General features: G+C 53.4%; 1 protein-coding gene across 1 annotated transcript in view; it reads left to right on the top strand.

The window, feature by feature from the left end:
• LOC139241248 (uncharacterized) overlaps positions 1-6038 on the top strand; it is an 11454-nt gene extending 5416 nt beyond the window's left edge. Inside the window, exon 3 of the mRNA XM_070869898.1 lies at positions 6009-6038. Coding sequence (XP_070725999.1) covers positions 6009-6038 — 30 coding nt within the window. The remainder of the gene's footprint in view (positions 1-6008) is intronic.
• Positions 6039-14600: the final 8562 nt, after the last annotated feature.

Here is a 14600-nt window from a genome sequence, read left to right as displayed (position 1 = left end):
CCCAAACTCCGCTCACCCCAGACCCTCACCCCCAAACTCCACTCACCCCAGACCCTCACCCCCCAAACTTCACTCACCCCCCAAACTCCACTCACCCCAGACCCTCACCCCCCAAACTCCACTCACCCCAGACCCTCACCCCCCAAACTCCCCTCACCCCCCAAACTCCACTCACCCCAGACCCTCACCCCCAAACCCCCCCTCGCACCCCAAACACCCTCACCCCCAAACCCCCCCTCACCCCCCAGACCTCCCTCACCCCAAACTCCACTCACCCCCCCAAACTCCACTCACCCCCCAACTCCGCTCACCCCAGACCCTCACCCAGACCCTCACCCCCAAACTCCCCTCACCCCCCAAACTCCGCTCACCCCAGACCCTCACCCCCAAACTCCACTCACCCCAGACCCTCACCCCCAAACTCCACTCACCCCCCAAACTCCGCTCACCCCAGACCCTCACCTCCAAACTCCACTCACCCCAGACCCTCACCCCCAAACTCCACTCACCCCAGACCCTCACCCCCAAACTCCACTCACCCCAGACCCTCACCCCCAAACTCCCCTCACCCCCAAACTCCACTCACCCCAGACCCTCACCCCCAAACTCCACTCACCCCCCAAACTCCGCTCACCCCAGACCCTCACCCCCCAAACTCCACTCACCCCAGACCCTCACCCCCCAAACTCCACTCACCCCCCAAACTCCGCTCACCCCAGACCCTCATCCCCAAACTCCACTCACCCCCCAAACTCCACTCACCCCAGACCCTCACCCCCAAACTCCACTCACCCCCCAAACTCCGCTCACCCCAGACCCTCACCCGCAAACTCCACTCACCCCAGACCCTCACCCCCAAACTCCACTCACCCCCCAAACTCCGCTCACCCCAGACCCTCACCCCCAAACTCCACTCACCCCAGACCCTCACCCCCAAACTCCACTCACCCCCCAAACTCCACTCACCCCAGACCCTCACCCCCAAACTCCGCTCACCCCAGACCCTCACCCCCAAACTCCACTCACCCCCCAAACTCCGCTCACCCCAGACCCTCACCCCCAAACTCCACTCACCCCCCAAACTCCGCTCACCCCAGACCCTCACCCCCAAAACTCCCCTCACCCCCCCCAAACCCCTTCACCCCAAACTCTCACCCTGTCAACCCCAAACCCCCTCACCCCAAACCTTCACCCCCAAACCCTCACCCCCAGAGCCCCTCACCCCCAAACTCACCTCACCCCTAAACCCCCTCACACCAAACCCCCTCACACCCAAACCCTCACCCCCAAACCCCCCTCACCCGCAGACTCTCACCCCCAAACCCCCTCACCCTCACCCCCAATCTCCACCCACCCCCAGACCCCCCTCACCCCAAGACCCTCACTCCCAAAGTCCCCTCTCCCCCAGACCCTCACCCCTCTCCCTGCATAGGTTCCCAGAGGGAAATAGGGGAGTACAATGGGTGGTACTTATTTCAACAGGACATTCTTTCTGTTATCTGATGGTAAAGCCTCCAGCTGGGTGGGTTTGTTAAAGGTTCCCTCACACGTACGGATGGATCGCAGAGTAGGAATCACAGGTTAGCTCAGATGAATACGTGGCTTGAGCAGTGGTGCAGCAGGGAGGGATTCAAATTCCTGGGGCATTGGAACAGGTTCTGGGGGAGGTGGGACCAGTACAAACCGGACGGTCTGCACCTGGGCAGGACCGGAACCAATGTCCTAGGGGGAGTGTTTGCTAGTGCTGTTGGGGAGGAGTTAAACTAATATGGCAGGGGGATGGGAACCAATGCAGGGAGACAGAGGGAAACAAAAAGGAGACAAAAGCAAAAGACAGAAAAGAGATAAGGAAAAGTGGAGGGCAGAGAAACCCAAGGCACAGAACAAAAAGGGCAACTTTACAGCAAAATTCTAAAGGGTCAAAGTGTGTTAAAAAGGCAAGCCTGAAGGCTCTGTGCCTCAATGCGAGGAGTATTCGGAATAAGGTGGATGAATTAACTGCGCAGATAGCAGTTAACGGATACGATGTGATTGGCATCACGGAGACATGGCTCCAGGGTGACCAAGGCTGGGAACTCAACATCCATGGGTATTCAACATTTAGGAAAAATAGACAGAAAGGAAAAGGAGGCGTGGTGGTGTTGCTGGTTAAAGAGGAAATTAATGCAATTGTAAGGAAGGACATTAGCTTGGATGATGTGGAATCTATATGGGTAGAGCTACAGAATGCCAAAGGGCAGAAAACGCTAGTGGGAGTTGTGTACAGACCTCCAAACAGTAGTAGTGATGTTGGGGAGGACATCAAACAGGAAATTAGGGGTGCATGCAATAAAGGTGCAACAGTTATCATGGGTGACTTTAATATGCATATAGATTGGGCTAACCAAACTGGAAACAATACGTTGGAGGAGGATTTCCTAGAGTGCATAAAGGAAGGTTTTCCAGACCAATATGTCGAGGAACCAACTAGGGGGGAGGCCATCTTAGACTGGGTGTTGTGTAATGAGAGAGGATTAATTAGCAATCTCGTTGTGCGAGGCTCCTTGGGGAAGAGTGACCATAATATGGTGGAATTCTGCATTAGAATGGAGAAGGAAACAGTTAATTCAGAGACCATGGTCCAGAACTTAAAGAAGGGTAACTTTGAAGGTGTGAGGCGTAAATTGGCTAGGATAGATTGGCGAATGATACTTAAGGGGTTGACAGTGGATGGGCAATGGCAGACATTTAGAGACCGCATGGATGAACTACAACAATTGTACATCCCTGTCTGGCATAAAAATAAAAAAGGGAAGGTGGCTCAACCGTGGCTATCAAGGGAAATCAGGGATAGTATTAAAGCCAAGGAAGTGGCATACAAATTGGCCAGAAATAGCAGCGAACCCGGGGACTGGGAGAAATGTTGAACTCAGCAGAGGAGGACAAAGCGTTTGATTAGGGCAGGGAAAATAGAGTATGAGAGGAAACTTGCAGGGAACATTAAAATGGACTGCAAAAGTTTCTATAGATATGTAAAGAGAAAAAGGTTAGTAAAGACAAACGTAGGTCCCCTGCTGTCAGAATCAGGGGAAGTCATAGAAACAAAGAAATGGCAGACCAATTGAACAAGTACTTTGGCTCGGTATTCACTAAGGAGGACACAAACAACCTTCCGTATATAAAAGGGGTCAGAGGGTCTAGTAAGAAGGAGGAACTGAGGGAAATCCTTATTAGTCGGGAAATTGTGCTGGGGAAATTGATGGGATTGAAGGACGATAAATCCGCAGGGCCTGATGGTCTGCATCCCAGAGTACTTAAGGAGGTGGCCTTGGAAATAGTGGATGCATTGACAGTCATTTTCCAACATTCCATTGACTCTGGATCAGTTCCTATGGAGTGGAGGGTAGCCAATGTAACCCCACTTTTTAAAAAAGGAGGGAGAGAGAAAACAGGGAATTATAGACCGGTCAGCCTGACATCGGTAGTGGGTAAAATGATGGAATCAATTATTAAGGATGTCATAGCAGCGCATTTGGAAAGAGGTGACATGATAGGTCCAAGTCAGCATGGATTTGTGAAAGGGAAATCATGCTTGACAAATCTTTTGGAATTTTTTGAGGATGTTTCCAGTAGAGTGGACAAGGGAGAACCAGTTGATGTGGTGTATTTGGACTTTCAGAAGGCATTCGACACGGTCCCACACAAGAGATTGATGTGCAAAGTTAGAGCACATGGGATTGGGGGTAGTGTGCTGACGTGGATTGAGAACTGGTTGGCAGACAGGAAGCAAAGAGTAGGAGTAAATGGGTACTTTTCAGAATGGCAGGCAGTGACAAGTGGGGTACCTCAAGGTTCTGTGCTGGGGCCCCAGCTGTTTACATTGTACATTAATGATTTAGACGAGGGGATTAAATGTAGTATCTCCAAATTTGCGGATGACACTAAGTTGGGTGGCAGTGTGAGCTGCGAGAAGGATGCTATGAGGCTGCAGAGTGACTTGGATAGGTTAGGTGAGTGGGCAAATGCATGGCAGATGAAGTATAATGTGGATAAATGTGAGGTTATCCACTTTGGTGGTAAAAACAGAGAGACAGACTATTATCTGAATGGTGACAGATTAGGAAAAGGGGAGGTGCAACGAGACCTGGGTGTCATGGTACATCAGTCATTGAAGGTTGGCATGCAGGTACAGCAGGCGGTTAAGGCGGCAAATGGCATGTTGGCCTTCATAGCGAGGGGATTTGAGTACAGGGGCAGGGAGGTGTTGCTACAGTTGTACAGGGCCTTGGTGAGGCCACACCTGGAGTATTGTGTACAGTTTTGGTCTCCTAACTTGAGGAAGGACATTCTTGCTATTGAGGGAGTGCAGCGAAGGTTCACCAGACTGATTCCCGGGATGGCGGGACTGACCTATCAAGAAAGACTGGATCAACTGGGCTTGTATTCACTGGAGTTCAGAAGAATGAGAGGGGATCTCATAGAAACGTTTAAAATTCTGACGGGTTTAGACAGGTTAGATGCAGGAAAAATGTTCCCAATGTTGGGGAAGTCCAGAACCAGGGGTCACAGTCCAAGGATAAGGGGTAAGCCATTTAGGACCGAGATGAGGAGAAACTTCTTCACCCAGAGAATTGTGAACCTGTGGAATTCTCTACCACAGAAAGTTGTTGAGGCCAATTCACTAAATATATTCAAAAAGGAGTTAGATGTAGTTCTTACTACTCGGGGGATCAAGGGGTATGGTGAGAAAGCAGGAATGGGGTACTGAAGTTGCATGTTCAGCCATGAACTCATTGAATGGTGGTGCAGGCTCGAAGGGCCGAATGGCCGACTCCTGCACCTATTTTCGATGTTTCTATGTTCCTGTTTTTTTCCCTCAACTATCAGCAATTTCAGTTAAGGTTAGCATGTTTATGCAGAAACAGACTGTTTGCTGTAGAAGCCTCGAGGAGGATCGGGACTCCCTTTTGTTTTATTGCAAAAGGGTACATGTAACAGTATATGCAACTTTAAAAGTACTTTCCCCCAACCCCTCACCCGCATACTCCCCCAAACCCCTTCATCCCCTCACCCCCAGATGTCCCAAATCCCCAAACCCCCCAATATCCCTCACCCCCGAAACTCCCTCACCCCCCAAACTCCCTCACACCCAGACCTTCAAAATCCCTCACACCCAAACTCCCTCACACCGGACCTCAAACTCCCTCATCCCCAAACTCCCTCACCCCCCCAAACTCACTCACGCCCAGACCTTCAAACTCCCTCACCCCCAAACTCACTCACACCCAGACCTTCAAAATCCCTCACACCCAAACTCCCTCACACCGGACCTCAAACTCCCTCATCCCCAAACTCCCTCACCCCCCCAAACTCCCTCACCCCCCCAAACTCACTCACGCCCAGACCTTCAAACTCCCTCACCCCCAAACTCCCTCACACCGGACCTCAAACTCCCTCACCCCCCCAAACTCCCTCACCCCCCCCAAACTCCCTCATGCCCAGACCTTCAAATTCCCTCATCCTCCAAACTCACTCACACCCAAACTCACTCACACCCAAACTCCCTCACACCGGACCTCAAACTCCCTCATCCCCAAACTCCCTCACCCCCAAGCTCCCTCACCCCCAAGCTCCCTCACCCCCAAGCTCCCTCACACCCAAGCTCCCTCACACCCAGACCCCCAAACTCCCCCACGCCCTCTCGGGGTGATCGCGGGGTCAGGTTCACCTCTGACCTTCTGAGTGGTTCGAATCGCTCCCACTCCCTGGGTTCCAGACTTTGGGTTTATTTGGGGATGTGACAAAGTGCAGTAGACAACTGGTTTTGGTGCAAGAAACTTCGATTTTATTAAGGAAAAGAAAATACAATGTCAAAACACACAATCACTAGAATAAGGAACACTTTATCACACGTTCAAAAGGGGATACAGAAAATAATACACCTCCCGCCTCCCAATGCCTAACTCTGACTGGGTTAAACTCCAGAGCAAACAGGGATAATGCTCACCAATCCTCTTATTGTCCGTTAGCGATGGTTCGTGGTTCGCTGGGCTCTGTAGGTTCTACTTGCCGTACCCCGAAAGTCGTGGAAGACTTCTGACTGCGTCGTCTTCAGTTGGGTGGTGTCCGCTGATGCAGTAGGGCGCATATTGGACTTGTGGGGTGAGTACCCACTTTCTTCCGTCAGCAGTAGGTTTTAAAGTTCTTTTAGGTAATGTTTCACCTGTTGGTAGCTGGGATTGTAGAGTGGTAACTTTCGAATCTTCGGTTTCTTCTTGAGTTTTGTTCTTGAAATTTGTCGATTGCGGTAGTTCGATGATACTACGTTCGCTGTGGTCAGTTGCTGCCGCGATGATGATGTCGGAAGTTACTGGGAACTGCTTTCTCTGCCCTGATGATATTCTTCCTTCTTCTTCGGTGGCAGAGTAGCATGGCTCAGGAGTGTCGTCGAGGCTGGAGATGTTGGTGCTCAGAGAGCTGCGTAGAAATCTGTGTAGCAGGCTCTCGGGAAAGCTCATTAAACCGTAAAACAGGGCCCCAGTTACACTTTGGGAGTCGTTCTAATCTGTGCGCCAAATCAACCCCGATTCTTTGTCTTAATTTTGGCGGGCTTCATAGTTCTTTGTCATATTTTGGCGGGCTCGTTAATGATAACTCGTTTCGGATGTGCTGATCGGTTGAATTCGTGTTCGATTTGGGAAGTCGAGATTTGGTATTTACGTTGTCTGCCCAGGCCTGGGTTTTTCATGTGGGCTGGATGGGCCATTAACATTATGCATGCACTGGATGGGCTTCATGCTTAGAGCGATGGCTGGCTATCCCTGGGTCGATTGTTGCGATGTTAATGTCTCCTGGGGAGAAGGGTTTTCGAGTTTACACAATTCTCCAGTCAATTTGTTTAGCTCCAATACTCCAGATAGCTTCAATACCCAAAGACTGGCTTCTATACAGGCTAGTTGCCCCTCTGCTTTGCAGCCCTTTGCCACACGGACCCAATATGCCTTTTAAAATCCCAAACTTGGTTAAAACTCATAGTTTCCTCCACATGCATTTTAGGATCCCAAACTTTCTGCTTGATGGTCCCAAATCAAATTTCCTTTTCAATGAGTCCAAACAATGGGGGGGGGGTCATTCCATGAATTTTGCAATCTTACACCCAGACCCCCAAACTCCCCCAACCCCAGACCCCCAAACTCCCTCACAGCCCACCACCAAACTCCCTCACAGCCCAACCCCAGATATTCCAGATCCAGAACGACATGTTTGAAGGAATGCGAGCTGCCTGGACCGGTTAATGGCCGCCTTGACCAGGCCCTGGAGCAGTCCCAAGAGGAGGCCCCATCCCGAACGACATGTCTGAAGGAAGAAGCTGTCTGGATTATTTAACGTGGGGCCGTTGCACATCAGCTGCCTGAGGATAAGAGTGTTCGAAGACCAGGCCCTCAAATCCACCACCAAGCTCATGGTCTACAGGGCTGTAGTGATACCCTCCCTCCTGTATGGCTCAGAGACATGGACCATGTACAGCAGACACCTCAAGTCGCTGGAGAAATACCACCAACGATGTCTCCACAAGATCCTGCAAATCCCCCGGGAGGACAGACGCACCAACGTTAGCGTCCTCGACCAGGCCAACATCCCCGGCATTGAAGCACTGACCACACTCGACCAGCTCCGCTGGGCAGGGCCACATTGTCCACATGTCCCCAGACACGAGACTCCCCAAAGCGAGCGCTCTACTCTGAACTCCTTCACGGGCAAACGAGCCAAAGGTGGGCAGAGGAAACGTTACAAGGGACCACCCTCAAAGCCTCCCTGATAAAGTGCAACATCCCCACCAATACCTGGGAGTCCCTGGGCCCAAAGACCAGTCCGCCCTAAGTGGAGGAAGTGCATCCGGGAGGGCGCTGAGCACCTCGAGTCTCGTCGCCGAGAGCGTGCAGAAACCAAGCGCAGGCAGCGGAAGGAGCGTGCGGCAAACCTGTCCCACCCTCCCCTTCCCTCAACCACTGTCTGTCCCACCTGTGACAGGGAATGTAGCTCCCGTATTGGACTGTTCAGCCATGTAAGGACTCGTGTTAAGAGTGGAGGCAAGTCTTCCTCGACTCCGAGGGACTGCCTCTGATGATGAGTTCGGGACCTGGAATATTATTCGGTTTGTCTTTGAAGCACCTCCGAACTTGTCTCTTTTTGGCAAAGAAGCAAGTCATCCTCAATACGAGGGAGCGCCGATGATGATGGGGACAAAGGCACTCAATGCAACAGCTCTTCAACTATTTTAAAGTAGACACTTGCTTCTATTGGGCCAATTAAACAGCGGAGTGGAATTTGCAAAGAGGCCGATGTGCGTCATTAAGCGTATAAAAGATTGCCTGGAACTTTGCAATGTCGGAGAAGCTTGGCTACAGACAAGAGAGAGCAGGCGGTCTCCCCACCGGTGCGAATAAAGACCACGTGAATCTTCGAACACAGACCGGGCAGCAAGTATTTATTTTAAATACTACACAACAATTACTGCGGCACACGTTAACAAAATAACAGACTGGAATATGGCTGAATGACTCTGGAGGGATGCGGGAGGATTTATATATAGAATCACTGATGATCCGGGTCATTATCACATCGCTGTGTGTGGGATCTTGCTGTGCGCAGATTGAGCTGCCGCGTTTCCCACATTACAACAGCGAGCGCACTCCAAAAAAAAGGTCCTTTGTTGGCTGTGAGGCGCTTCGGGAGGTCCTGAGGGAGTGGTAGGCGATAGAGTAATGCAACAACAGTTCCTTTGACGCAGGAGTTGTATCGCAGCTCAGCACCATGGCGGGAATCTCCACCAGTGAAGATTTTACCCAGTCCATTCAGTCCCACGCTCTGTTTTGTTCAACAATTCCACACGTGTGTGAGACAAATACGCTGAGAGGAGGCGGGGGGGAGAGGGATGGAGCGCGCCCACAGGCTTCGCTGTTACGTGACGAGAGAGTTCAGTGATTGTGTTCAGCTCTCGACTTAGTGATCCAATACCATGCCCCAAACACTAGGAGCACAAACGTCATCAGCAGCAAGAGGATATAGAGAGCCAACAGATCCTTGGGAGGGTCTGGAGCTGAAGGGAGAGAATGAAGAGATATTGAATCACAGATACCCGGGAGTTCAGGGGTTTATATATAAAATAACAGATACCCGGGAGTGTGTTACAGGCTGGAATCTAATCGAGGGGTTCGGAGGGTTTATATTTAGAATAACAGATACCCGGGAGTGAGTTACAGGCTGGAATCTAATCGAAGGGTTCGGGGGGTTTATATATAGAATAACAGATACTCGGGAGTGAGTTACAGGCTGGAATCTAATCGAGGGGTTCGGGGGGGTTTATATATAGAATAACAGATACCCGGGAGTGAGTTACAGGCTGGAATCTAATCGAGGAGGCAGTGCAGGGCTCATGGCATTGGGAATTATCCCAGCTTTCTCCATCTCCGAGAGCAGTGGTTTGTGCAGAGGACCGGTCTAACAATTCACTCACACACATACACACACACACACACAAGAGGGTTCATTGCCCTCGCTGAGCAATGTAATCTTCCTGATCTCGTCTGAGATTTACGAGGGCAATCCCAGAACTGAGAGGTTATAACTATCAGGAAAGGCTTGGGCTCATTTCTCTGGAGAAGAGAAGGCTGAGGGGTGAGCTGATGGAGGTGTGTAGATTATGAAAGGGTTCGATAGGGTACACGTAGAGAAGATGTTCCCACTTGTGGGGGAGACCAGAACTAGGGGCCATCAATATACGACAGTCACTAATAAATCCAATGGGGAATTCAGGAGAAACTTCTTTACCCAGAGAGGGGTGAGAATGTGGGACTCGCTCCCACAGGGAGGGGTCGAGGCGAGGAGCAGAGATACATTTAAGGGGAAGCTGGATAAACACATGAGGGAGAAAGGAATAGAAGGATATGGTGATGGGGTGAGATGGAGAGGGGAGGGAGGTGCTGGTGTGGGACATAAACCCCGGCACGGAGCGGTGGGGCATAAACCCCGGCACGGAGCGGTGGGACATAAACCCCGGCACGGAGCGGTGGGACATAAACCCCGGCACGGAGCGGTGGGACATAAACCCCGGCACGGAGCGGGGGGACATAAACCCCGGCATGGAGCGGTGGGACATAAACCCCGGCACGGAGCGGTGGGGCCCAGTGGCCTGTGTCTGGGCCTGTACACGCGATGTAACATTAGAGCATGTGCAGGAACAGAGAGTCCTGGGAATGTACACACAAAAATCTTTGAAGGTATCAGGAGAAGTTGAGAAAGCAGTTCAATAAAAGAGTATACGATAAACTGGGCTTTATTAATAGAGTGCACAAGCACGCGAGTTGCGATCCGCCTTGATAAATCTCTTGCCAGGCTCCAGCTGAAGTAATGTTTCCAATTCTGGGCGACACATTGTACGAAGGATGCCAAGGTCTTCGAGAGAGTGGCGGAGGAGGTTGACCAGAACGGTCCCAGGTGGAATGCATTTGCTTCATGGGTTCTTTGCTTGAGAATTCATAGCGACACACCGCTGTTAAGGTATAATTAGTTTATTAACAAAGGTTTAACAATCACACTGTACATTACCAGTTCATCCACCGGGCTCACAACCACCTGCCCCATCGTGGATCCCCCGAACCCAACTGGACCGGGGTTTTATTGAGCCTTGTGACCATCACGTGACTGGCTAAGCCACTCCCACCTCACCGGGACATATGTCACAGCGGGGATGAGAGACACCAGTGACGGGGAGAGACTGGAGAAGGGTTGTTCTCCTGAGAGCAGAGAAGGTTAAGGAGGAGATTGTGGTGTATGTCGCACACAAATCACTGACTCCACACGGTCTGGTGTAAGTCTAACTGCTGTGACCTGCGTCCTTTATTGTTCAGCTCCAGAGTGCCTCCCAGGTGTGGTGGTCAGCCTTATATAGTCCTTGTTACAGGTACTACCAGGGTTTCCCACCGCAGCGCCCTCTGTGGTGTGGCATAGTACTTACATTACATTTAAGGTACTGGGACGATACATACATCATGACATAACAGAAATTGACCAGAATGGTCCCGGGGATGAGGGCATTCAGTTCCTGGGGCACGGCCAAGGTGGTCCATCAGCCGGTCCAGGCAGCGGGCGGTCGAGCGGGGGGGGTCGTTCAGCACCCGACTGCCTGCCCCTCTTCCGCGGTTACGTCCGCGCCAGGGTATCCCTGGAGATGGGAGCACGCGGTGTCCACCGGTACGCTCGCGGCCTTCCGCGAGAGGTGGGTGCCGGAGGGACTGGAGTGCGTCATCACCCCCGGCAACAGAATCTTAATTTGATGTATGTTACTGTCAAAGTTTCATCTGAAGTTTGTTGGTTCTGATGCCCCTGCCTAAAGGAGGCACTTGATCTCATGTTATACTGAAATAGTTGAGCGACTGCAGTGACCTGGAGAGACTGGAGAAGCTGAGGTTTGTTCTCCTTGGAGCAGAGAAGGTTAAGGGGAGATTTGATCGAGGTGTTCGGAACACTGAGGGGTCTGCACAGTGTTAGTCAGGAGAAACTCTTTCCAGTGGCAGTCAATAATCAATGAATCCGGTTGACGAAGAGGCAATTCGACCCCCGATTGGCCCTGGGACGGCACAGAATCACGATGACTGACATGTCGGGCGACCAATAGCATTGTGCAGGGCGGGGCAGTTAAAGGCAGGAGGTCATGTGACTAAAGCTCCTGGAATCGCAGTTGGCAACTGCCAACCATCAATCTTGCTTCGCCATTTCAGTTTTCAGCATCAAAGACGGCATTCCTTCAACGTTCAGCTCAAGCCCCTTAATCCAGGCCGACACGCCCAGTGTCAGTACTGAGGGAGTGCCGCACTGCCGGAGGGGCGGTACTGAGGGAGTGCCGCACTGCCGGAGGGGCAGTACTGAGGGAGTGCCGCACTGCCGGAGGGGCAGTACTGAGGGAGTGCCGCACTGCCGGAGGGGCGGTACTGAGGGAGTGCCGCACTGTCGGAGGGGCAGTACTGAGGGAGTGCCGCACTGCCGGAGGGGCAGTACTGAGGGAGTGCCGCACTGCCGGAGGGGCGGTACTGAGGGAGTGCCGCACTGCCGGAGGGGCAGTACTGAGGGAGTGCCGCACTGCCGGAGGGGCGGTACTGAGGGAGTGCCGCACTGTCGGAGGGGCGGTACTGAGGGAGTGCCGCACTGCCGGAGGGGCGGTACTGAGGGAGTGCCGCACTGCCGGAGGGGCAGTACTGAGGGAGTGCCGCACTGCCGGAGGGGCAGTACTGAGGGAGTGCCGCACTGTCGGAGGGGCGGTACTGAGGGAGCGCCGCACTGTCGGAGGGGCGGTACTGAGGGAGTGCTGCACTGTCGGAGGGGCGGTACTGAGGGAGCGCCGCACTGTCGGAGGGGCGGTACTGAGGGAGCGCCGCACTGTCGGAAGGGCAGTACTGAGGGAGTGCCGCACTGTCGGAGGGGCAGTACTGAGGGAGCGCCGCACTGCCGGAGGGGCAGTACTGAGGGAGTGCCGCACTGTCAGAGGGGCAGTACTGAGGGAGCGCCGCACTGTCGGAGGGGCGGTACTGAGGGAGTGCCGCACTGTCGGAGGGGCAGTACTGAGGGAGCGCCGCACTGTCGGAGGGGCGGTACTGAGGGAGTGCCGCACTGTCGGAGGGGCAGTACTGAGGGAGCGCCGCACTGTCGGAGGGGCGGTACTGAGGGAGCGCCGCACTGTCGGAGGGGCAGTACTGAGGGAGCACCGCACTGTCGGAGGGGCGGTACTGAGGGAGCGCCGCACAGTCGGAGGGGCGGTACTGAGGGAGCGCCGCACTGTCGGAGGGGCGGTACTGAGGGAGCGCCGCACTGTCGGAGGGGCAGTACTGAGGGAGCGCCGCACTGTCGGAGGGGCAGTACTGAGGGAGCGCCGCACTGTCGGAGGGGCAGTACTGAGGGAGTGCCGCACTGTCGGAGGGGCAGTACTGAGGGAGCGCCGCACTGTCGGAGGGGCAGTACTGAGGGTGTGGATATCTGAACGGAATATATGGAATTAAGGACAGTAAAGTAAACGGGATATATGAAAATGTATAAGCCATGGAAGAATAGCTGGGAGAATGTCAGATTGCAAATAGTGCAACATCAGCATAGCTAACAGTCTGTCTCAAGGTTTCAAGTCACTAATCCTGCCAATAACATCTAATTGTAACATGAAATAAATCTGCAGAATTGCAAGGTCTCAGTTAATAGTCACACCATTAGATTGGAACATTTAGAGGCAACACTTGAGCTTTCAAGAAGAACATCTCATATAGATTGACGAATGAGTGGCTGAGTTAGACTGTCAATCCATTTGTATTTTGTTATCTGATTTCAAAACTGTATAACTGTTAACGCTTTACGATGTAACTTCACCTATCCGTAGGGAATGTGTACGCTCTATCCAGAGAGTATATCTTCTGTCTGATAGGTCTTACTGGCCGGTAATAAAGACTGCTTTGTTCAAAGCACAAGAGGTATTCGACTCAGTAATTTTACTGAACCAGATTGAGGTAAAAGAATCCAGGAATTTACAAGGGAGCGCCGCACTGTCGGAGGGGCGGTACTGAGGGAGCGCCGCACTGTCGGAGGGGCGGTACTGAGGGAGTGCCGTACTGTCGGAGGGGCAGTACTGAGGGAGAGCCGCACTGTCGGAGGGGCGGTACTGAGGGAGCGCCGTACTGTCGGAGGGGCAGTACTGAGGGAGAGCCGCACTGTCGGAGGGGCGGTACTGAGGGAGCACCGTACTGTCGGAGGGGCAGTACTGAGGGAGCCCCACACTGTCGGAGGGGCAGTACTGAGGGAGCGCCGCACTGTCGGAGGGGCGGTACTGAGGGAGCCCCGCACTGTCGGAGGGGCAGTACTGAGGGAGCGCCGTACTGTCGGAGGGGCAGTACTGAGGGAGCACCGCACTGTCGGAGGGGCAGTACTGAGGGAGCCCCGCACTGTCGGAGGGGCGGTACTGAGGGAGCCCCACACTGTCGGAGGGGCGGTACTGAGGGAGTGCCGCACTGTCGGAGGGGCAGTACTGAGAGAGTGCCGTACTGTCGGAGGGGCAGTACTGAGGGAGTGCCGTACTGTCGGAGGGGCAGTACTGAGGGAGTGCCGCACTGTTGGAGGGGCAGTACTGAGAGAGTGCCGTACTGTCGGAGGGGCAGTACTGAGGGAGTGCCGTACTGTCGGAGGGGCAGCACTGCGGCAGCGCTGCACTGTTGGAGGGGCAGTACTGAGGGAGTGCCGTACTGTCGGAGGGGCAGTACTGAGAGAGTGCCGTACTGTCGGAGGGGCAGTACTGAGGGAGTGCCGTACTGTCGGAGGGGCAGTACTGAGGGAGTGCCGCACTGTTGGAGGGGCAGTACTGAGAGAGTGCCGTACTGTCGGAGGGGCAGTACTGAGGGAGTGCCGTACTGTCGGAGGGGCAGCACTGCGGCAGCGCTGCACTGTTGGAGGGGCAGTACTGAGGGAGTGCCGCACTGTCGGAGGGGCAGTACTGAGAGAGTGCCGTACTGTCGGAGGGGCAGTACTGAGGGAGTGCCGTACTGTCGGAGGGGCAGTACTGAGGGAGTGCCGCACTGTTGGAGGGGCAG

Source organism: Pristiophorus japonicus, unplaced genomic scaffold (assembly GCF_044704955.1).
Source record: "Pristiophorus japonicus isolate sPriJap1 unplaced genomic scaffold, sPriJap1.hap1 HAP1_SCAFFOLD_1000, whole genome shotgun sequence".
In the NCBI taxonomy this organism is placed as follows: domain Eukaryota; kingdom Metazoa; phylum Chordata; class Chondrichthyes; family Pristiophoridae; genus Pristiophorus; species Pristiophorus japonicus.
The sequence above is the reverse complement of the archived record's forward strand: the minus strand, read 5'-3'. Positions and strand labels throughout refer to the sequence as shown.